General features: G+C 44.5%; 1 protein-coding gene across 1 annotated transcript in view; it reads right to left on the reverse strand.

Annotated features, from left to right (window-relative positions):
• Positions 1-15,452, reverse strand: part of EIF2A (eukaryotic translation initiation factor 2A) — a 56,521-nt gene that overhangs the window by 31,107 nt on the left and 9,962 nt on the right. Inside the window, exons 2-3 of the mRNA XM_081087433.1 lie at positions 8,153-8,222; positions 3,052-3,126 (exon numbers count right to left, since the gene is read on the reverse strand). Of these exons, the coding sequence (XP_080943559.1) occupies positions 3,052-3,126; positions 8,153-8,222 (145 nt within the window). The remainder of the gene's footprint in view (positions 1-3,051; positions 3,127-8,152; positions 8,223-15,452) is intronic.

Here is a 15,452-nt window from a genome sequence, read left to right on the forward strand (position 1 = left end):
AGTTATTTTGGTATGATAATGATAAATATTAGAATAATTGTACCAGGTTCCATTTTCTTTGATGCTTTCTATGTACCCTGTTCTAGTCTAATCACTTTATGCACATTTTCTCATTTCATCCTCACAACACCTTATAAAATAGGTATTATCATCTCAACTTTACAAATGGTAAAAATGATTTGATGAAAAATTAAGTGATTTGATGATTTGCCCAAGATCATACTACTGATAAATGCCAGAGTTAACCTTTAAAACCAGCTTAGTGACTTGCTAATATGTATTCTCTGGGGTTAAAAAAAAAGATATAATCCATTTTATTCCAGAAATTCCTTAAAATTACTTTGTTCTACTCAAGTTTGAGGACACTGGATCAGGATAAGCAGCAATTGGTAAGAATACAAGATTACTGCATATTGTTTTAACACTTGAAATTTTTTATAACTTACTGTGAATTTCATATTTTAGAATTACATAAAGCTTTCTTTTTTGTAGTTGATAACCTTGAATAGTTATTCTTAGAATGTTTAATGAAAGGTGTTTGTTTTGAAATTTTTTTTAAAAATCACATATTTAAGGAAAAATCACCTAGAGTTTCTGACTTAGTTAACCATGAATTCAGCAAAGACCACATACACTACATGTTTTTCCTGTCCCAGGGACATGATATGTATTTGAGCCACAGCACTTAAGGAAATAAATGCTAGAACCAGGTACAGAAAATATCTATTAAAAAGATGGACATAACATATGGGGACATATTAAAAATATTCAGAGTTGATGCCTGGCTGGTGTGGTTTCTCCCTTCCTTTCTGAAATCAATAAAAATATTTTTTAAAATTATTTTTAAAAAATAAAAAATATTCAGAGTTGAACCCAAGAGAAAGCCAAGTGGAGATGTGAAATAGATAAAATAATTACAATAACTACCAAGGTAAAAACAGATTACTCAATAAACTCTAAGCTAAAAGGATAGGGTTACCACAAAAAGATAACAGACAATGAAAAGAAGTATGGTAGGTCCCATTAGACAGTAAATTTCTATGAATTCATTACTCAAATAGCATAAATTAAAATATGGATTTAAAAAAATAAAAGCCAAATGCCCACAACAGGTTCACCAAAATATAAATAAGTAAAATAAGTAATAAGAAAGTCTTGACAGTACATTTTTCATTGAGGCTGAGATTGAGATTGTCAACATTGTGGATAAGACTCAACATGATTATATACTTAATAATTTGATAGTAGTTTATTGGTTGGATTTAATAACTTAAAAAATAAAAAACTGATTTAATATTTTTAATAATAAAAGGTTAAAAATATATAACTGCCCTGACTGGTTTTGCTCAGTGGATAGAGTGTTGGCCTGCGGACTGAAGGGTCCCAGGTTCGATTCCAGTCAAGGGCATGTACCTTGGTTGCGGGTGCATCCCCAGTAGGAGGTGTGCAGGAGGCAGCTGATTAATGTTTCTCTCTCATCGATGTTTCTAACTCTCTATCCCTCTCTCTTCCTCTCTGTAAAAAATCAATAAATTTTTTTTTTTTTTAAAAAGTGAATCAACTAATGCAGTACAATCTTTTTAGCATTAATTTTTTAAAATCATGTGTTTTATCCAATATGACCTGATAGTTGAAAGACTTCAGAATATAATACCACTGTGTAAAAATCATTTAAAATGTGCTTTTGGGACTAATGTATATATTTTCCCCCTTAAAAAAAAAAACACCCTAAGATATTATATCTGGCCTTAGCTGGCTTGGCTCAGTGGATAGAGCATCAATCAGCCTGCGGACTGAAGGGTCCCAAGTTCGATTCCAGCCAAGGGCACATGCCTGGGTTTCGGGCTCGATTCCCACTAGGGGGTGTGCAGGAGGCAGCCAATCAATGATTCTCTCTCATCACTGATGTTTCTATCTCCCTCTCCTTCTTCTCCCTTCCTCTCTGAAATCAATAAAGAAATAAAAAAAAGATTATATCTGGTTAAAAACAACAACAAAATAACTTTAAACCGAGCAACAAATATTTGGGCATCTTTTTGATTCTGTTAACTGACATATTATACTGACTATGGAAAAATTCAAAAGGACTGGTTTTCTTAGTAAAATATGAGCATTTAATCAAAATACTTTTTTTTTGCAAGATCAATTTTGTAATCTAATTATTTTATGTAATATAGACTGTACTAAACATACTTTCAATTACTTTATGTATATTAATATAGACTATACTAAACATATTTTGAATGCCTTACCAATCCTATATAATAAGAGGCTAATATGCAAATTGTCCCTTTTACCTGGAGTTCGACCAGGGGGCAGGGCTGGCTGGCCAACCGCCCATGGCTCTTCCCCCTGGCCAGTCCCGCCCCTGATCAGCCTCCCCAACCCCAATCGGGGAGGGTCAGCCAGACCCCACCCGTGCAAGAATTCGTGCAACAGGCTTCTAGTACTTGAACAAGCAAGAATTATTTTCTAAGTGTTACTATGGAACTTAACACATTGTATGCGGGAAACGTGTTTACACGTTTTACGTATTTATACGTTCTACCAGTGTAGTACAGCGCGGGACACGTACTAATACGTTTTTTATAGACTAGCGGTAGAATGCGGGTAACGTATAAACACGTAAACTAAAGTTATCGTAATTTTACTGAACGTTGCCATTTGCGCAAAAAATTAGCAAAAATGGCCCGCGCCACCTGTTAGTGCGCGATAAAAACTACCGCAAACAATGTGTTAAAAAACCCAATAACCGAAAGCACTATTTAAAACAACCTCTCAGGTTATTCAGCATTAAATTAACTGCCCTTTCTCATATGTTACTTTTAAATTCTAAGTAATTAGATAACTCAAATGAATCAGGCATATACGTATAAACTAACAACTTTGGAGGTAGGCCATGGAAATTATGTTAGAGATAATACCTAACTGCATCATGACATCAAAAGATGGACTTTATTAATGACACCCAAATACATATTACTCAAATAAAGCTGGTTATGTTTCACATTCATGACACATACATAAAATTTTACGTAAATGAACACTAACTTCTCTCCGTTGCCCCAGGCAAACAAGGTCCCATCCTTACTAAAGGTATAGACTTTGCAATTTTTCCCAGATTCCCTGAAAAGGACAATAAAAAAAGTTTAAATTAATAAGCATTAATACTTAAAACAATTGACTAAAAATTCACAATCTTACTACTAATTTAATAACTAAGAATTTATATAAATTTTAGAAAATAATTCTAAAATGCTTTTGTCTACCAAAATACTTTATCTCTTAAAATGCAGCTTCAACAAACACTAAAGTAAGCTGGAAATTTATTTTATACCAACTGGTCAATATTAAGGGGGGGGGGGAGCTGTTTAGGGTGAATATCTAGTTTGTGTGACAACCCTAAAATGTAAATGAATGTGGAAGTTACCAGCTATCAGCCCTGAAACTGAAAGGGCAAAGGATTTCAAAAGGGAGACTTTGTGAAGAATGTCCCAGACCACTTGCATAAAAAACAATGGTGAATAGAATATCCTCAATTGGCTAAGAAGTTCCCCTGGATTTATCATATGTAGAGACAGAAAGTATAACATGAGGATCTTCACATTTAATAAATGCAGATGCTGGATTCTGTAGAAAACACTACCTTTTGGCAATATTCTACCAAATGGTTAAAACTCTAAGTACTGTATCTCTCAACTGGAGATGGCTACTATGATTTCCCAGTGATAGTGAGGATCCAAACTGAAAGTGTATGTGTTTACATGTTGATGTCCATGTTTAGTCACAACATTAGATCAGTACTTCATGGCTAATAAATATTTAAATTATTAAACAACAGTGCATTGAGAACTAACCACTACACCCCTTTTAAACAGGTTATTATCTTTGCATTAATTCATCTGAACATGACATCTGTGTTTCAGCAATCACACAGTAATGGCAGCTTATACTCATTTTGTGGTTACCAAAATAATATTTTTTATCTCTTACAGCTATGACCAAGATGTCCTTCATCCTATATTGTGAAAATCATTTCTGAATCTTAAGGCAGAACTTTACAATTATCATAGTTAATTCCACTCAGGTTTGGGTCTATTATTCTAGCCTACAGAGATGTATTTACATCTTGATTTTTCTCTTTTAAGGCACTAGTTATTCCTTACAGCTTTATGGAATGCATGAAGTATAAAACATCATCCTGAACCTAACCGGTTTGGCTCAGTGGATAGAGCGTCGGCCTATGGACTGAAGGGTCCCAGGTTCGATTCTAATCAAGGGCATGTACCTTGGTTGCGGGCACATCCCCAGTAGGGGGCGTGCAGGAGGCAGCTGATCGATGTTTCTAACTCTCTATCCCTCTCTGTAAAAAATCAATAAAATATATTTTTAAAAAACAACAAAAAGAAAACATCATCCTAAGCTATCGTTTAAATTAAGTATTAAGAATGCTGAATGAGCTCTTAAGATCCTGTGGCTCACCAATAGTCCTTCCCTCAAACTAAAATCAACTCATTTATCAGCTGATTTCACAGCTCTTAACCAAAAACACTGTCATTATCAGCATATAACCCCAAAAACTGTGTCAACCTAGCGGGTTTGGCTCAGTGCATAGAACATAGGCCCGCACACCCGGTTCCAGGTTAAATTCCAGTCAAGGGCACATACCTTGGTGGCACGCTCGATCCCTGGCCCCGGTAAAAGGGGCATTCAGGAGGTAACCAATTGATGAGTCTCCCTCACACTGATGTTTCTCTCTCTCTGTCTCTCCTCCCTCCCTTTCACTCTCTAAAATTCAATGGAAAAAATATCCTTGGATGACGATTAACAACAACAACAACAACAAAAGACTATCATTTCTCAGATATTTTGCCAAAATCATGATCTTAGTTTTATTCTGATGTGTCTGGAAATTCTACTCGGAAAGGAAATGAGTTAAACTTAAAACAATTTGGTCTTGCCCTAGCCCACTGGTCGGCAAACTGTGGCTCAAGAGCCACATGCGGCTCTTTGGCCCCTTGAGTGTGGCCACGAAGTTTCAATGGCACTGTACGTGCGCGCCCACACGTGGTATTTTGTGGAAGAGCCACACCCAAGGGGCTGCAGTTTGCCGACCACTGCCCTAGCCAGTTTGGCTCAGTGGATAGAGCGTCAGCCTGGTAAATGAAAGGTCCCAGGTTCGATTCCGGTCACATGCCCGGGTTGTGGGCTCGATCCCCAGTGGGGGACTTGCAGGAGGCAGCCGATCCATGATTCTCTCTCATCATAGATGTTTCTATCTCTCTCTCCCTCTTTCTTCCTCTCTGAAATCAATAAAAATAAATTTTAAAAAAATTAAAGTCATAAAAAAAATAATTTGTTCTTAGCAAGCTCTTTTTGATTCTAATAATCAGCCCTTTATATCATGATTATAAACTGTCTTTTTAATAACTTATTCTAGAATAGTGTTTAAGGTTCAAAGCAAGCTTACTAGATTACAGAATCCAGAATTTAATTCTTTTTTTCAATCTTGGCAATTAGGCTATTTGGTCTATTTCCATCTGATATAATCATTTACTTATTTTTAACATATTTTTACTGATTTCAGAGAGGAAGGGTGAGGGAAAGAGAAATATCAATGATAAGAGAGAATCACTGAGTGGCTGTTTCCTGCACTCCCCCTACTGGGGATTGAGCCCACAACCCGGGTATGTGCCCTTGACCAGAATCAAACCCCAGACCCTTCAGTCCACAGGCCGATGTTCTATCCACTGAACCAAACTCGCTGGTTCATTCTGGTATAATCTTTTAAATGAAAAACTTAAAATATACATACAAAAAAAAGAGAAAGAGTATGATAATGTACTTAACACCAAGCTTAAATAATTAACTCATGGCCAATTTTATTGAATTTACTCCCTACCTTTATATTTAACTAGAGGCCCAGTACACAAAAATTTGTGCACTCGGGGGGGAGGGGGGGGTCCCTCAGCTCGGCCTGTGCCCTCTCGCAGTCTGGGATCCCTCGGGAGATAATGACCTGCTGGCTTAGGCCTGCTCCCGGGTGGCAGAGGGCAGGCCCAATCCCTAGGTGCAGCCCCTAGATGGGCTCAGAGCAGGGCCGATTGGGGAGTTGGGGCACCGCCCCCTCATGCACAGAGCAGGGCAGATTGGGAAGTTGCGATGCCACCCTCAGTCACGCTCAGGGTAGGGTCGATTGGGGGGTTGGGGCACCGCCCCCTGTCACACTCAAGGCAGAGTCGATGGGGAGGTTGCGGTGCCACCCACTGTCACCCACAGAGCAGGGCCCATCAGGGGGTTGGGGTGCCGCCCCCTGTCACACACAGAGCAGGGCCCATCAGGGGGTTGGGAAGCTCCCCCCGTCACCCACAGAGCAGGGCCAATCAGGGGGTTGAGGAGCTCCCCACCTGTCACACACAGAGCAGGGCGGATCAGGGGGTTGGGGCACCGCCGCTGTCACACTCAGGGAAGGGCCGATGGGGAGGTTATGGCTCTACCCCATCACACACAGAGCAGGGCCTGTGGGGGGGGGGGGGGAGTTGGAGCGCTGCACCCTGCCACACACAGAGCAGGGCCGATCAGGGGGTTGGGGCGCCACACCCTGTCAAACACAGAGCTGCAGGGCAATCAGGGGGTTGGGGAGCTCCCCCCTATCAGGCACAGAGCAGGGCTGATCAGGGGTTGGGGCGCCTTCCCCTGTCCTGAACAGAGCAGGGCAGATAGGGAGGTTGTGGCACCACCCCCTGTCACACACAGAGCCACAGGGCGATCAGGGGGTTTGGGCGCTGCCCCGTCACGCTGATCCCGGTGCCAGGAGGCCTCGCGGCTCCACTGATCCTGGTGCTGGGAGGCATATTACCCTTTTACTATATAGGATAGAGGCCTGGTGCACAGGTGGGGGCCGGCTGGTTTGCCCTGAAGGGTGTCCTGGATCAGGGTGGGGGTCCCCACTGGGGTGCCTGGCCAGCCTGGGTGAGGGGATGATGGCTGTTTGCAGCTGGTCACACACCCTTCAGGGTGGGGTCCCCACTGGGGTGCCTGGCCAGTCTGGGTGAGGGGCTGAGGGCTGTTTTCAGGCTGGCGGGTGACGGAATCTCCTAACTGCTCCTTTTTTTCTTTTTTTATTCTGGGCCAGCTCTAGCTCTGACTCCAGCTCTGAGGCCTCTGCTGCTGAAAGCAGGTATCTGGTTTGTTTATGTTCTATAATCGAAACACTGTATCAACTCCAGCTCTGACATCCCGGCTCGCTGAAAGCAGGTTTCTGGGGTTTTGTTTAGCTTCTATATTTGTAACTATGTTTCAAACTGCAAGCTCAGAGGCCGGCAAGGCAGGCGGGGAACACTGATTTCCTCCGTCACTGAAGCAAGCAAGCCTCATGTTAGTTTCAAGCTGCCTGGCTGCTGGCCGCCATCTTGGCTGGCAGTTAATTTGCATATCGCCCTGATTAGCCAATGGGAAAGGTAGCGGGCGTATGCTAATTACCATGTTTCTCTTTTATTAGATAGGATATTCATTCTTTTATTCCTTTTTTATACCTTCTTCATTCTGTGATTTCATGAAAATTATAGACAGTGCTTTTTGTAAGTTTTTCATCATTCTCTAAGACAAAATTCTTCGAAGGTAGTGGTTGATCTCAATTACACTATTTTCTACACTAGTGGTTCTCAACCTTCCTAATGCCGCGACCCTTTAATACAGTTCCTCATGTTGTGGTGACTCCCAGCCATAAAATTATTTTCGTTGCAACTTCATAACTGTAATTTTGCTACTGTTATGAATCGTAATGTAAATATCTGATATACAGGATGTATTTTCATTGTTACAAACTGAACATAATTAAAGCATAGTGATTAATCACAAAAACAGTATGTAATTATATACGTGTTTTCTGATGGTCTTAGGCGAACCCAAAGAGGTCACAACCCACAGGTTGAGAACCGCTGGTCTACACCTTTTCTTTTAAACATGCTTAACCTATTATTTTCAAATCTAAAGATCATTTTTCTTGATAGAATACATGCATTCTTTCCAACTTCTGTTAATATTATACAATGTGCCACAAGAAACTAGCCGTTTTTTCTCCTTCTTAGAATATAACAAAAATAATTTAGAGTGTATTACATAGTTCCAGCTAACATCACTCAAACCATACCTTGGAAGCACTGTACTCTCTGTAAAATGTGGTGGTCCATTCACCATGTACAGTCCTTCTGATCCTCGGACTAAAGAAATAAAATGAAAAGAATCACCATGACTCTGTTAATAAATAGTTACCACAAATGTCTTAAGAAACAAAAAGCTTTCCGTCAAAATATTAATAAAATTATAAAACATTTCTTAGACTTATAGAATGTTAGTGTGAAAAGGGCACAATTTTCTTACCCTATTGCATGAAATCATATAACTGCTGAGAATAAATAGGTAATGCAACAGACTGAATGTTTGTGTTCACCCCAAATCCTCAAGCTGACACCCTAATCCCAAGGTGGGGTCTTTGGGAGGTAGGTAGATCACAAGAGCAGAGCCCTTATAAATGGGATGGATTAGTGCTCTTGTAAGAAGAGCCTAGAGAGCTAGCTAGCTCTCTGCCATGTCAGGACACAGTAAGTAGTTGGTAGTCTACAACCTGGAGTAGGGCCCTCACTAGAACCCAACCATGCTGGCACCCTGATCTCAGACTTCCAACCTCTAGAACTGTGAGAAATAAATTTGTTGTTTATAAGCTACTCAATTTGTTATAGCAGTCCAAATTAAGACAGGTAATACCCCTCATTTCTTTTCCTATAAAGCATATTCATTTAGTCTCTAAGGAGATTACTTCAATAAATCCACTTTCACTATTTTATAAGAAATACTAGAGGTCCGGTGCACGAAATTTGTGTGTGTGTGTCTCCAATTTGGGACCCCACCAAGGGATGTCCGACTGCCTCTCACAATCCAGGACCGCTGGCTCCTAACTGCTCGCCTACCTACCTGCCTGATCGCCCCTAACCCCTCTGCCTGCCTGCCAGATGGATCCTAACCACCTCTGTCCACCTGATCGCCCCTGTTTCCCTACAGGCCTGATTGGCCCTAACGGCTCCCCAGCTGGCCTGATTGCCCCTAACCACCTCTGCCTCGCCCAGCACCCGGGCTTCGCTCCCTCTGGCTGTTCACAGGCACCTAGGACCCGGGCCAGCTTCACCTGGGCTGGCCACAGCGGCAGGGGACCATGGGCAGGCAGTTTTGCCTGGGCCCCAGCCGCAGGTGCCTGGGACCGCAGGGCGGGTGGCTTGTCCCTCTCCGGGCCACAGGCGCAGCCGCTGGTGCCTGGGACCGTGGGGTGGGCGGTTTGTCCCTATCCCGGGCCACAGGCTAGCTGGTCCTCATTCCTCTCTCATGAGCTCATTTCTGCCTGGCTGGTCCCTACTCCTCTCTCCCCAGCTCATTTGTGCCTGGCTGGTCCCCATTCCTCTCTCCCCAGTGTTGAGTGTCTGAGCAGTTCTAGCGCGACGGCATGCAGGCATGACAACCATTGGCATATTAGCTCTTCATTATATAGGACTAGAGGCCCGGTGCACAAAAATTTGTGCACTTGGAGGGGAGGGGGTCCCGCAGCCCAGCCTGTGCCCTCTTGCAGTCTGGGACCCCTCAGGGGATGACCACCTGATGGCTTAGGTCCACTACCCAGGGGATTGGACCTAAGACGGCAATCAGACATCCCTCTGGCAGCCCGGCAGCCCTCGGGAGATGTCCACTTGCCAGCGGGGAGCAGACCTAAGCTGCAGTTGGACATCCTTAGTGCTGCTGAGGAGGCAGGAGAGGCTCCCACCACCACAGCTGTACTGGCAGCCATCAGCCTGGCTTGTGGCTGAGCAGAGCTCCTCCATGTGGGAGCGCCCTGACCACCAGAGGGCAGCTCCTGCATTGAGCGTCTGCCCCCTGGTGGTCAGTGTGTGTCACAGTGACCAGTCATTCCCAGTCCTTCTGCTGTTAGGGTCAGTTTTCATATTACCCTTTTACTATATAGGATAGAGGCCTGGTGCACGGGTGGGGGCTGGCTGGTTTGCCTGAAGGGTGTCCTGGATCAGGGTGGGGGTCCCGCTTGGGTGCCTGGCGAGCCTGGATGAGGGGATGATGGCTGTTTGCAGCTGGTCACACCCCCTTCAGGGTGGGGGTCCCCACTTGGGTGCCTGGCCAGTCTGGGTGAGGGGCTGAGGGCCGTTTTCAGGCTGGCGGGCGACTGAAGCTCCCAGGCTCTTTTCTTTTATTATTTTTTTATTTTTTTATTCTGGGATTTATTTACCTTCTATGGCTGTCACTGGAACTGAGAGCTGGCTCCAGCTCTGAGGCGGTTGCAGGCTGAAAGCAGGTATCTGGGTTTGTTTAGATTCTATAATTTAAACTCTGTTGCCATCACTGGCGCTCTAAGCTCTGAGCCCGCTGGCGGCTGAAAGCAGGTTTCTGGGGTTTGTTTAGTTTCTATAATTGCAACATTGTTGCATCCGGAGCTCAGAGCTGGGCCACAGCAGGCGGGGAACCTTGGCTTCCTCCATCACTGGAGCAAGCAAGCCTCATGTAAGCTTCAGCTGCCTGGCTGCCGGCCGCCATCTTGGTTGGCAGTTAATTTGCATATCTCGCTGATTAACCGATGGGAAGGGTAGCGAAGTTAAGGTTAATTACCATGTTTGTCTATTATTAGATAGGATATGCAAGTACACTGAGATACAACATTCATACTTGTATTACTTCATTCAAATGAAAAAAGTGATTTTAGTGTTACAATTTCACATTTCTATAAATTTTTATTTATTGATTGATTTGAGAGAGAGAGAGAGAGAGAGAAACATCAATTTGTTGTTACACTTGTTTATGCATTTATTGGTTGCTTCTTGTGTGTGCCCTGACCAGGAATCAAGCCTGCAACCTCTGCATATTAGGATGATGGCTCTAACCAACTGAGTTACCTGGCCAGAGCTATTTTTACATATTTAATCTCATTTTCAGAATGTGTTGATGTTGGAAACAGAATTAGAAGCTGAGTCTAAGTTCAATTTTCTTTGTATCAGCTTAATTTTTCAAGTAACTTTTATAAATAACAACTCAAAATCTTAGCTGTTATTCATGAAAATGTAATTGTGCTATAATAGAAAGGACCTGAACTCAAAGGCAGACTTTTGTTTCTATCTGGCTGTGAATCCCTGGCTATATCACCTCTAAATCTGTTCCCTAATCTGTAAAAATGAAAGCATTAGAACAGAGGGTGGTTGTGTGCTTTATATAAACTAGAGGCCCAGTGCACCGATCGGGGCCAGGCCAGCCGGAGGGAGGGGCTGCAGGAGGTTGACCTGCCACAGTGTGTGTCACAGTGACTGGTTGTTCCAGTCACTTGGCTTTTATATCCTATACTAGGGGCCCGGTGCACGAAATTCGTGCACTGGGTGTGTGTGTGGGGGGAGAGTGTCCCTCAGCCCAGCCTGCCCCCTCTCACATACTGGGAGCCCTCAGGCGTTGACCCCCATCACCCTCCGATTGCCTGATCGGCCCCTTGCCCAGGCCTGACGCCTCCGCCAGAGGTGTCAGGCTTGGACAGGGGACCCCCATCTCTCCCCGATCACTGGCTCTGGCCCCCACCCAGGCCTGAGGCCTCTGGCCCAGGAATCATGCCTGGGCAGGGGACCCCCATCTCCCTCTGATCGCTTGCTCCACCCCCCGCCCAAGCCTGACGCCTCTGACCCAGGCTTCAGGCCTGGGCAAGGGGACCATCATATCCCCCCAATCCCCAGCTCCGCCCCCCGCCCAGGCTTGATGCCTCAGCCAGAGGAGTTGACCCTCATCACCCTCCGATCACCAATCACCGGATCGGCCCCTTGACCAGGCCTGAGGCCTCCGGCAGAGGTGTCAGGCCTGGGCAGGGGACCCCCAGCTCCCCATGGTTGCAGGCTCTGCCCCTGCCCAGGCCTAACGCCTCTGGCCTAGGCGTCCGGCCCAGGCAGCGGGGACCTGCAGTGGCAGCGGGGGGCGCCGCGATCGTGGGCTTCGCTTTAGGCCCAGGCAAGGGACCCCTAGCTCCTGGGACTGCCAGCTTCGACCGTGCCCAGCTCCCATCGCTGGCTCCACCCCTACTTCCTGCTATCACTGGCCAGGGCGGCAAAGGCGCCTGATTCTCCGATCATGGCTCCCCAGGGCCGTCTTTGCCCTGCCCCCCAGCTCTTAGCTCCCCCCTGGGTTTCAGATCACTGTCAGTGGCAGGGGGCTTCTTCCTACTTTCCCGTTCGCCTCCCTGCATTGTGCCTACATATGCAAATTAGCCGCCATCTTGTTGGCAGTTAACTGCCAATCTTAGTTGGCAGTTAATTTGCATATAGCCCTGATTATCCAATGAAAAAGGTATCGCCGTACGCCAATTACCATTTTTCTCTTTTATTAGTGTAGATAATAAAAGCCTAGTTGGCGTCATGCCCTCATGCAATGCCCTCGCGCAACGCTGCCACAAGATGGCTGCGCACACAGCGGAGGCGGGGCCCGGTGGCCGCTCCGCGTGGTGAGGCCTGGGGGTCGCGCGGCTCTGCACAGCATGGAGGCCAGTCCTCACACATAGGAGGCAGGTCCCCGCAGAGGAGGCGGGTCGTGGAAGGGGAGAGTAGTTGTGGGCGATCAGGCCGGCATAGGAGGGCAGTTGGGGACAATCGGGCCGGCAGGGGAGGGCAGTTGGGGGCAATTGGGCCGGCAGGGGAGAGCAGTTGTGGGCAATCGGGCCAGCAGAAAAGGGCAGTTGTGAGCGATCAGGCCAGCAGTGGAGGGCAGTTGGGGGCGATCAAGCTGGCAGGGAGAGGTTAGAGGACAATCAGGCTGGCAGGCAGAAGCAGTTAGAGGTAATCAGGCAGGTGAGTGGTTAGGAGCCAACGGTGCCAGATTGTGAAAAAGATGTCCCTGCGGGATTGGACCTAAACTGGCAGCCAGACATCCCCCGAGGGGTCCCAGATTGGAGAGGGTGCAGGCCAAGCTGAGGGACACTGCCCCACACACACGAATTTCGTGCACCGGGCCTCTAGTATATAAATGATGACATCAAAATACAGTATATATCCAAAGCTCTTAAAAATGTAAGGCATGCCTGGGCAGCATGGCTCAGTGGTTGAACATCAACCTATGAACTAGGTCACAGTTTGATTCCTGGTCAGGGCACGTGCCCAGCTTGCAGGCTCCATCCCAGTGTGGGATGTGTGGGAGGTAGCCAATCAATGATTCTCTCTCATTATTGATCTTTCTACCTCTCTCTCCCTCTTCCTTCCTCTCTGAAATCAATAAACATGTAAGGCATTATTAATATATTTATACTTTCTCAAAGTAAGAAAGCAAGTGGGATTAGACACATTCATTTACGAAGTCCCCAATGATAGTAATGTCCTAAAATATTGTGTGAACAAAATTAAAGACTTAATAAGCATAAACATCTATAGAACTAGATTATACTTTTGAAAATGGCTGAATTAGAAGCTTCTAAAGCTGAACCAATTAAATTCATTCAATATTCAACAAATGCTTATTGGGGGAAAACAACAACAGGAACAAAAAACTACCTCTCAGAGCCTATGTTGAAATACTGGAAAGGTACAACAGGGAGAAAAATCAGCCTTGTCCCTGACCTCATTAATCAAATAATTAGTCAAATATATGGAATTCTATTACTGTTTAGTGCTAGAAAGGAAAGATATAAGGGACTAATAGTGAATAATAAAGTTTTTTAAATGGAAGGTTATGGAACATGTTCTTGATTAAGTAATTTGTGTGCTGACATCTGAAGGCTGAATAGCAGTTAACAAGCAAAGAGAACAGGAACAAGTGCAAAAACTCCATGGCAAGAGAGATGACCAAACATCAGAGGAAGGGAAAGAAGGCATGTGTGGCTAGAAGGAGATGGAGTTGGGGAATAAAAAAGGGCTCAGACCAAGCAGAATTTTGTGGCCTAAGTTTGGCAGTACTGGTCTCTCACCGTAGCCTAAGAATGGTGGGAGACTTTAAGAGGAATTTAAGCAGATTTTAAAAACCAGATTTGCATTTTGAAAAGGTCGGTTTAGAGAATAAACTAGACGGGAGTAAGAGTGGATGTGAAGAGACTAATCAAGGCGGTTCTACAGTAGCCCCACAGGAGAGATTAAGAAAACTTGGGCTAGGGTGGGGTAGTGGAAATGGAAGGCAGAGAATGAGTGTTCAATATGTAAAATATAAAACTAACAAGACTTAGCCTAGAGATTTACTATTTTATGAGCTAGAATTCAGCAATAGCATAAGAGCTGAAAAGAAGAAAAGTTTTACTGAGGTCCATGGCCACAATTACAGCTGCTTCCTTTTCTGCCAGCTATTCACAAATCTTCCACTCTTCTCTTGGTTACTAGTAGAGAGGGGCCACTCTTGGCTCCAACTTTAGTCCATGTTTCCTTTTCCTTCTCCACGGACAGTTCTCAGATTGCTAATATTCTATCTGAGAATTAATTAACTCAATTTTTAGCTATCAAAAGTAATACAATTTTCACTCCCAAAGAAAATAATTTAAAGTTAGAATGAAAGAAAAAGAACTTGCCTGGCCAGTGTGGCTCAGTGATTGAGTATTGATCTATGAACCAGGAGGTCATGGTTTGATTCCCAGTCTGGGCCCATACCCGGGTTGCAGGCTCATTCCCCAGTGTGGGTGTACAGGAGGCAGCTGATCAATGTTTCTCTTCATCATTGATGTTTCTATCTCTCCCTCCCTCTCCCTTCCTCTCTGAAATCCATAAATACATTTAAAATATAAAAAAAGCCCTAGCTGGTTTTGCTCAGTGGATAGAGCATCAGCCTCCGGACTGAAGGGTTCCTAGGTTCAATTCCGGCCAAGGGCACATGCCTGGACTGTGGGCTCGATTCCCAGTAGGGGGCGTGCAGGAGTCAGCTGATCATTGATGTTTCTATCTCTCTATCCTTCTCCCTTCCTCTCTGAAATCAATAAAAACATTTAAAAAAATAAAAAAAAAAAAAAAAAAAAACCCTAGCCGGTTTGGCTCAGTGACTGTACCATGAAGGGTCCCACGTTCGATTCCAGTCAAGGGTATGTACCTTGGTTGCAGGCTTGATCCCCGGATCTGGTTGGGGCACATTCAAGAGGCAATGAATGGATGTGAGCTGTCTCTCTCATGTCATGTTTCTCTCTGTCTCTCCCCCTCCCCTCCACTCTCTCTAAAAATCAATGGAAAAATATCCTCAGGTGAGAATTAACAAAAAAAAATAATAAAAATTAAAACTATGAAGTTCAATTCTTTAGCATGAAAATTCTTTTCTTATAATATATTTTTATTGATTTCAGAGAGTAAGGGAGAGGGAGAGAGAGACAGAAACATCAATGATGAGACAGAATCGTAACCTCTTGGTTCATTGGTCAACACTCAACCACTGAGCCACACTGGCAGGGCTAGCTTGAAAATTCTTAATCACTT

The sequence above is a fragment of the Myotis nattereri genome, assembly GCF_964212035.1.
Source record: "Myotis nattereri genome assembly, chromosome: 3".
NCBI classification, from domain to species: domain Eukaryota; kingdom Metazoa; phylum Chordata; class Mammalia; order Chiroptera; family Vespertilionidae; genus Myotis; species Myotis nattereri.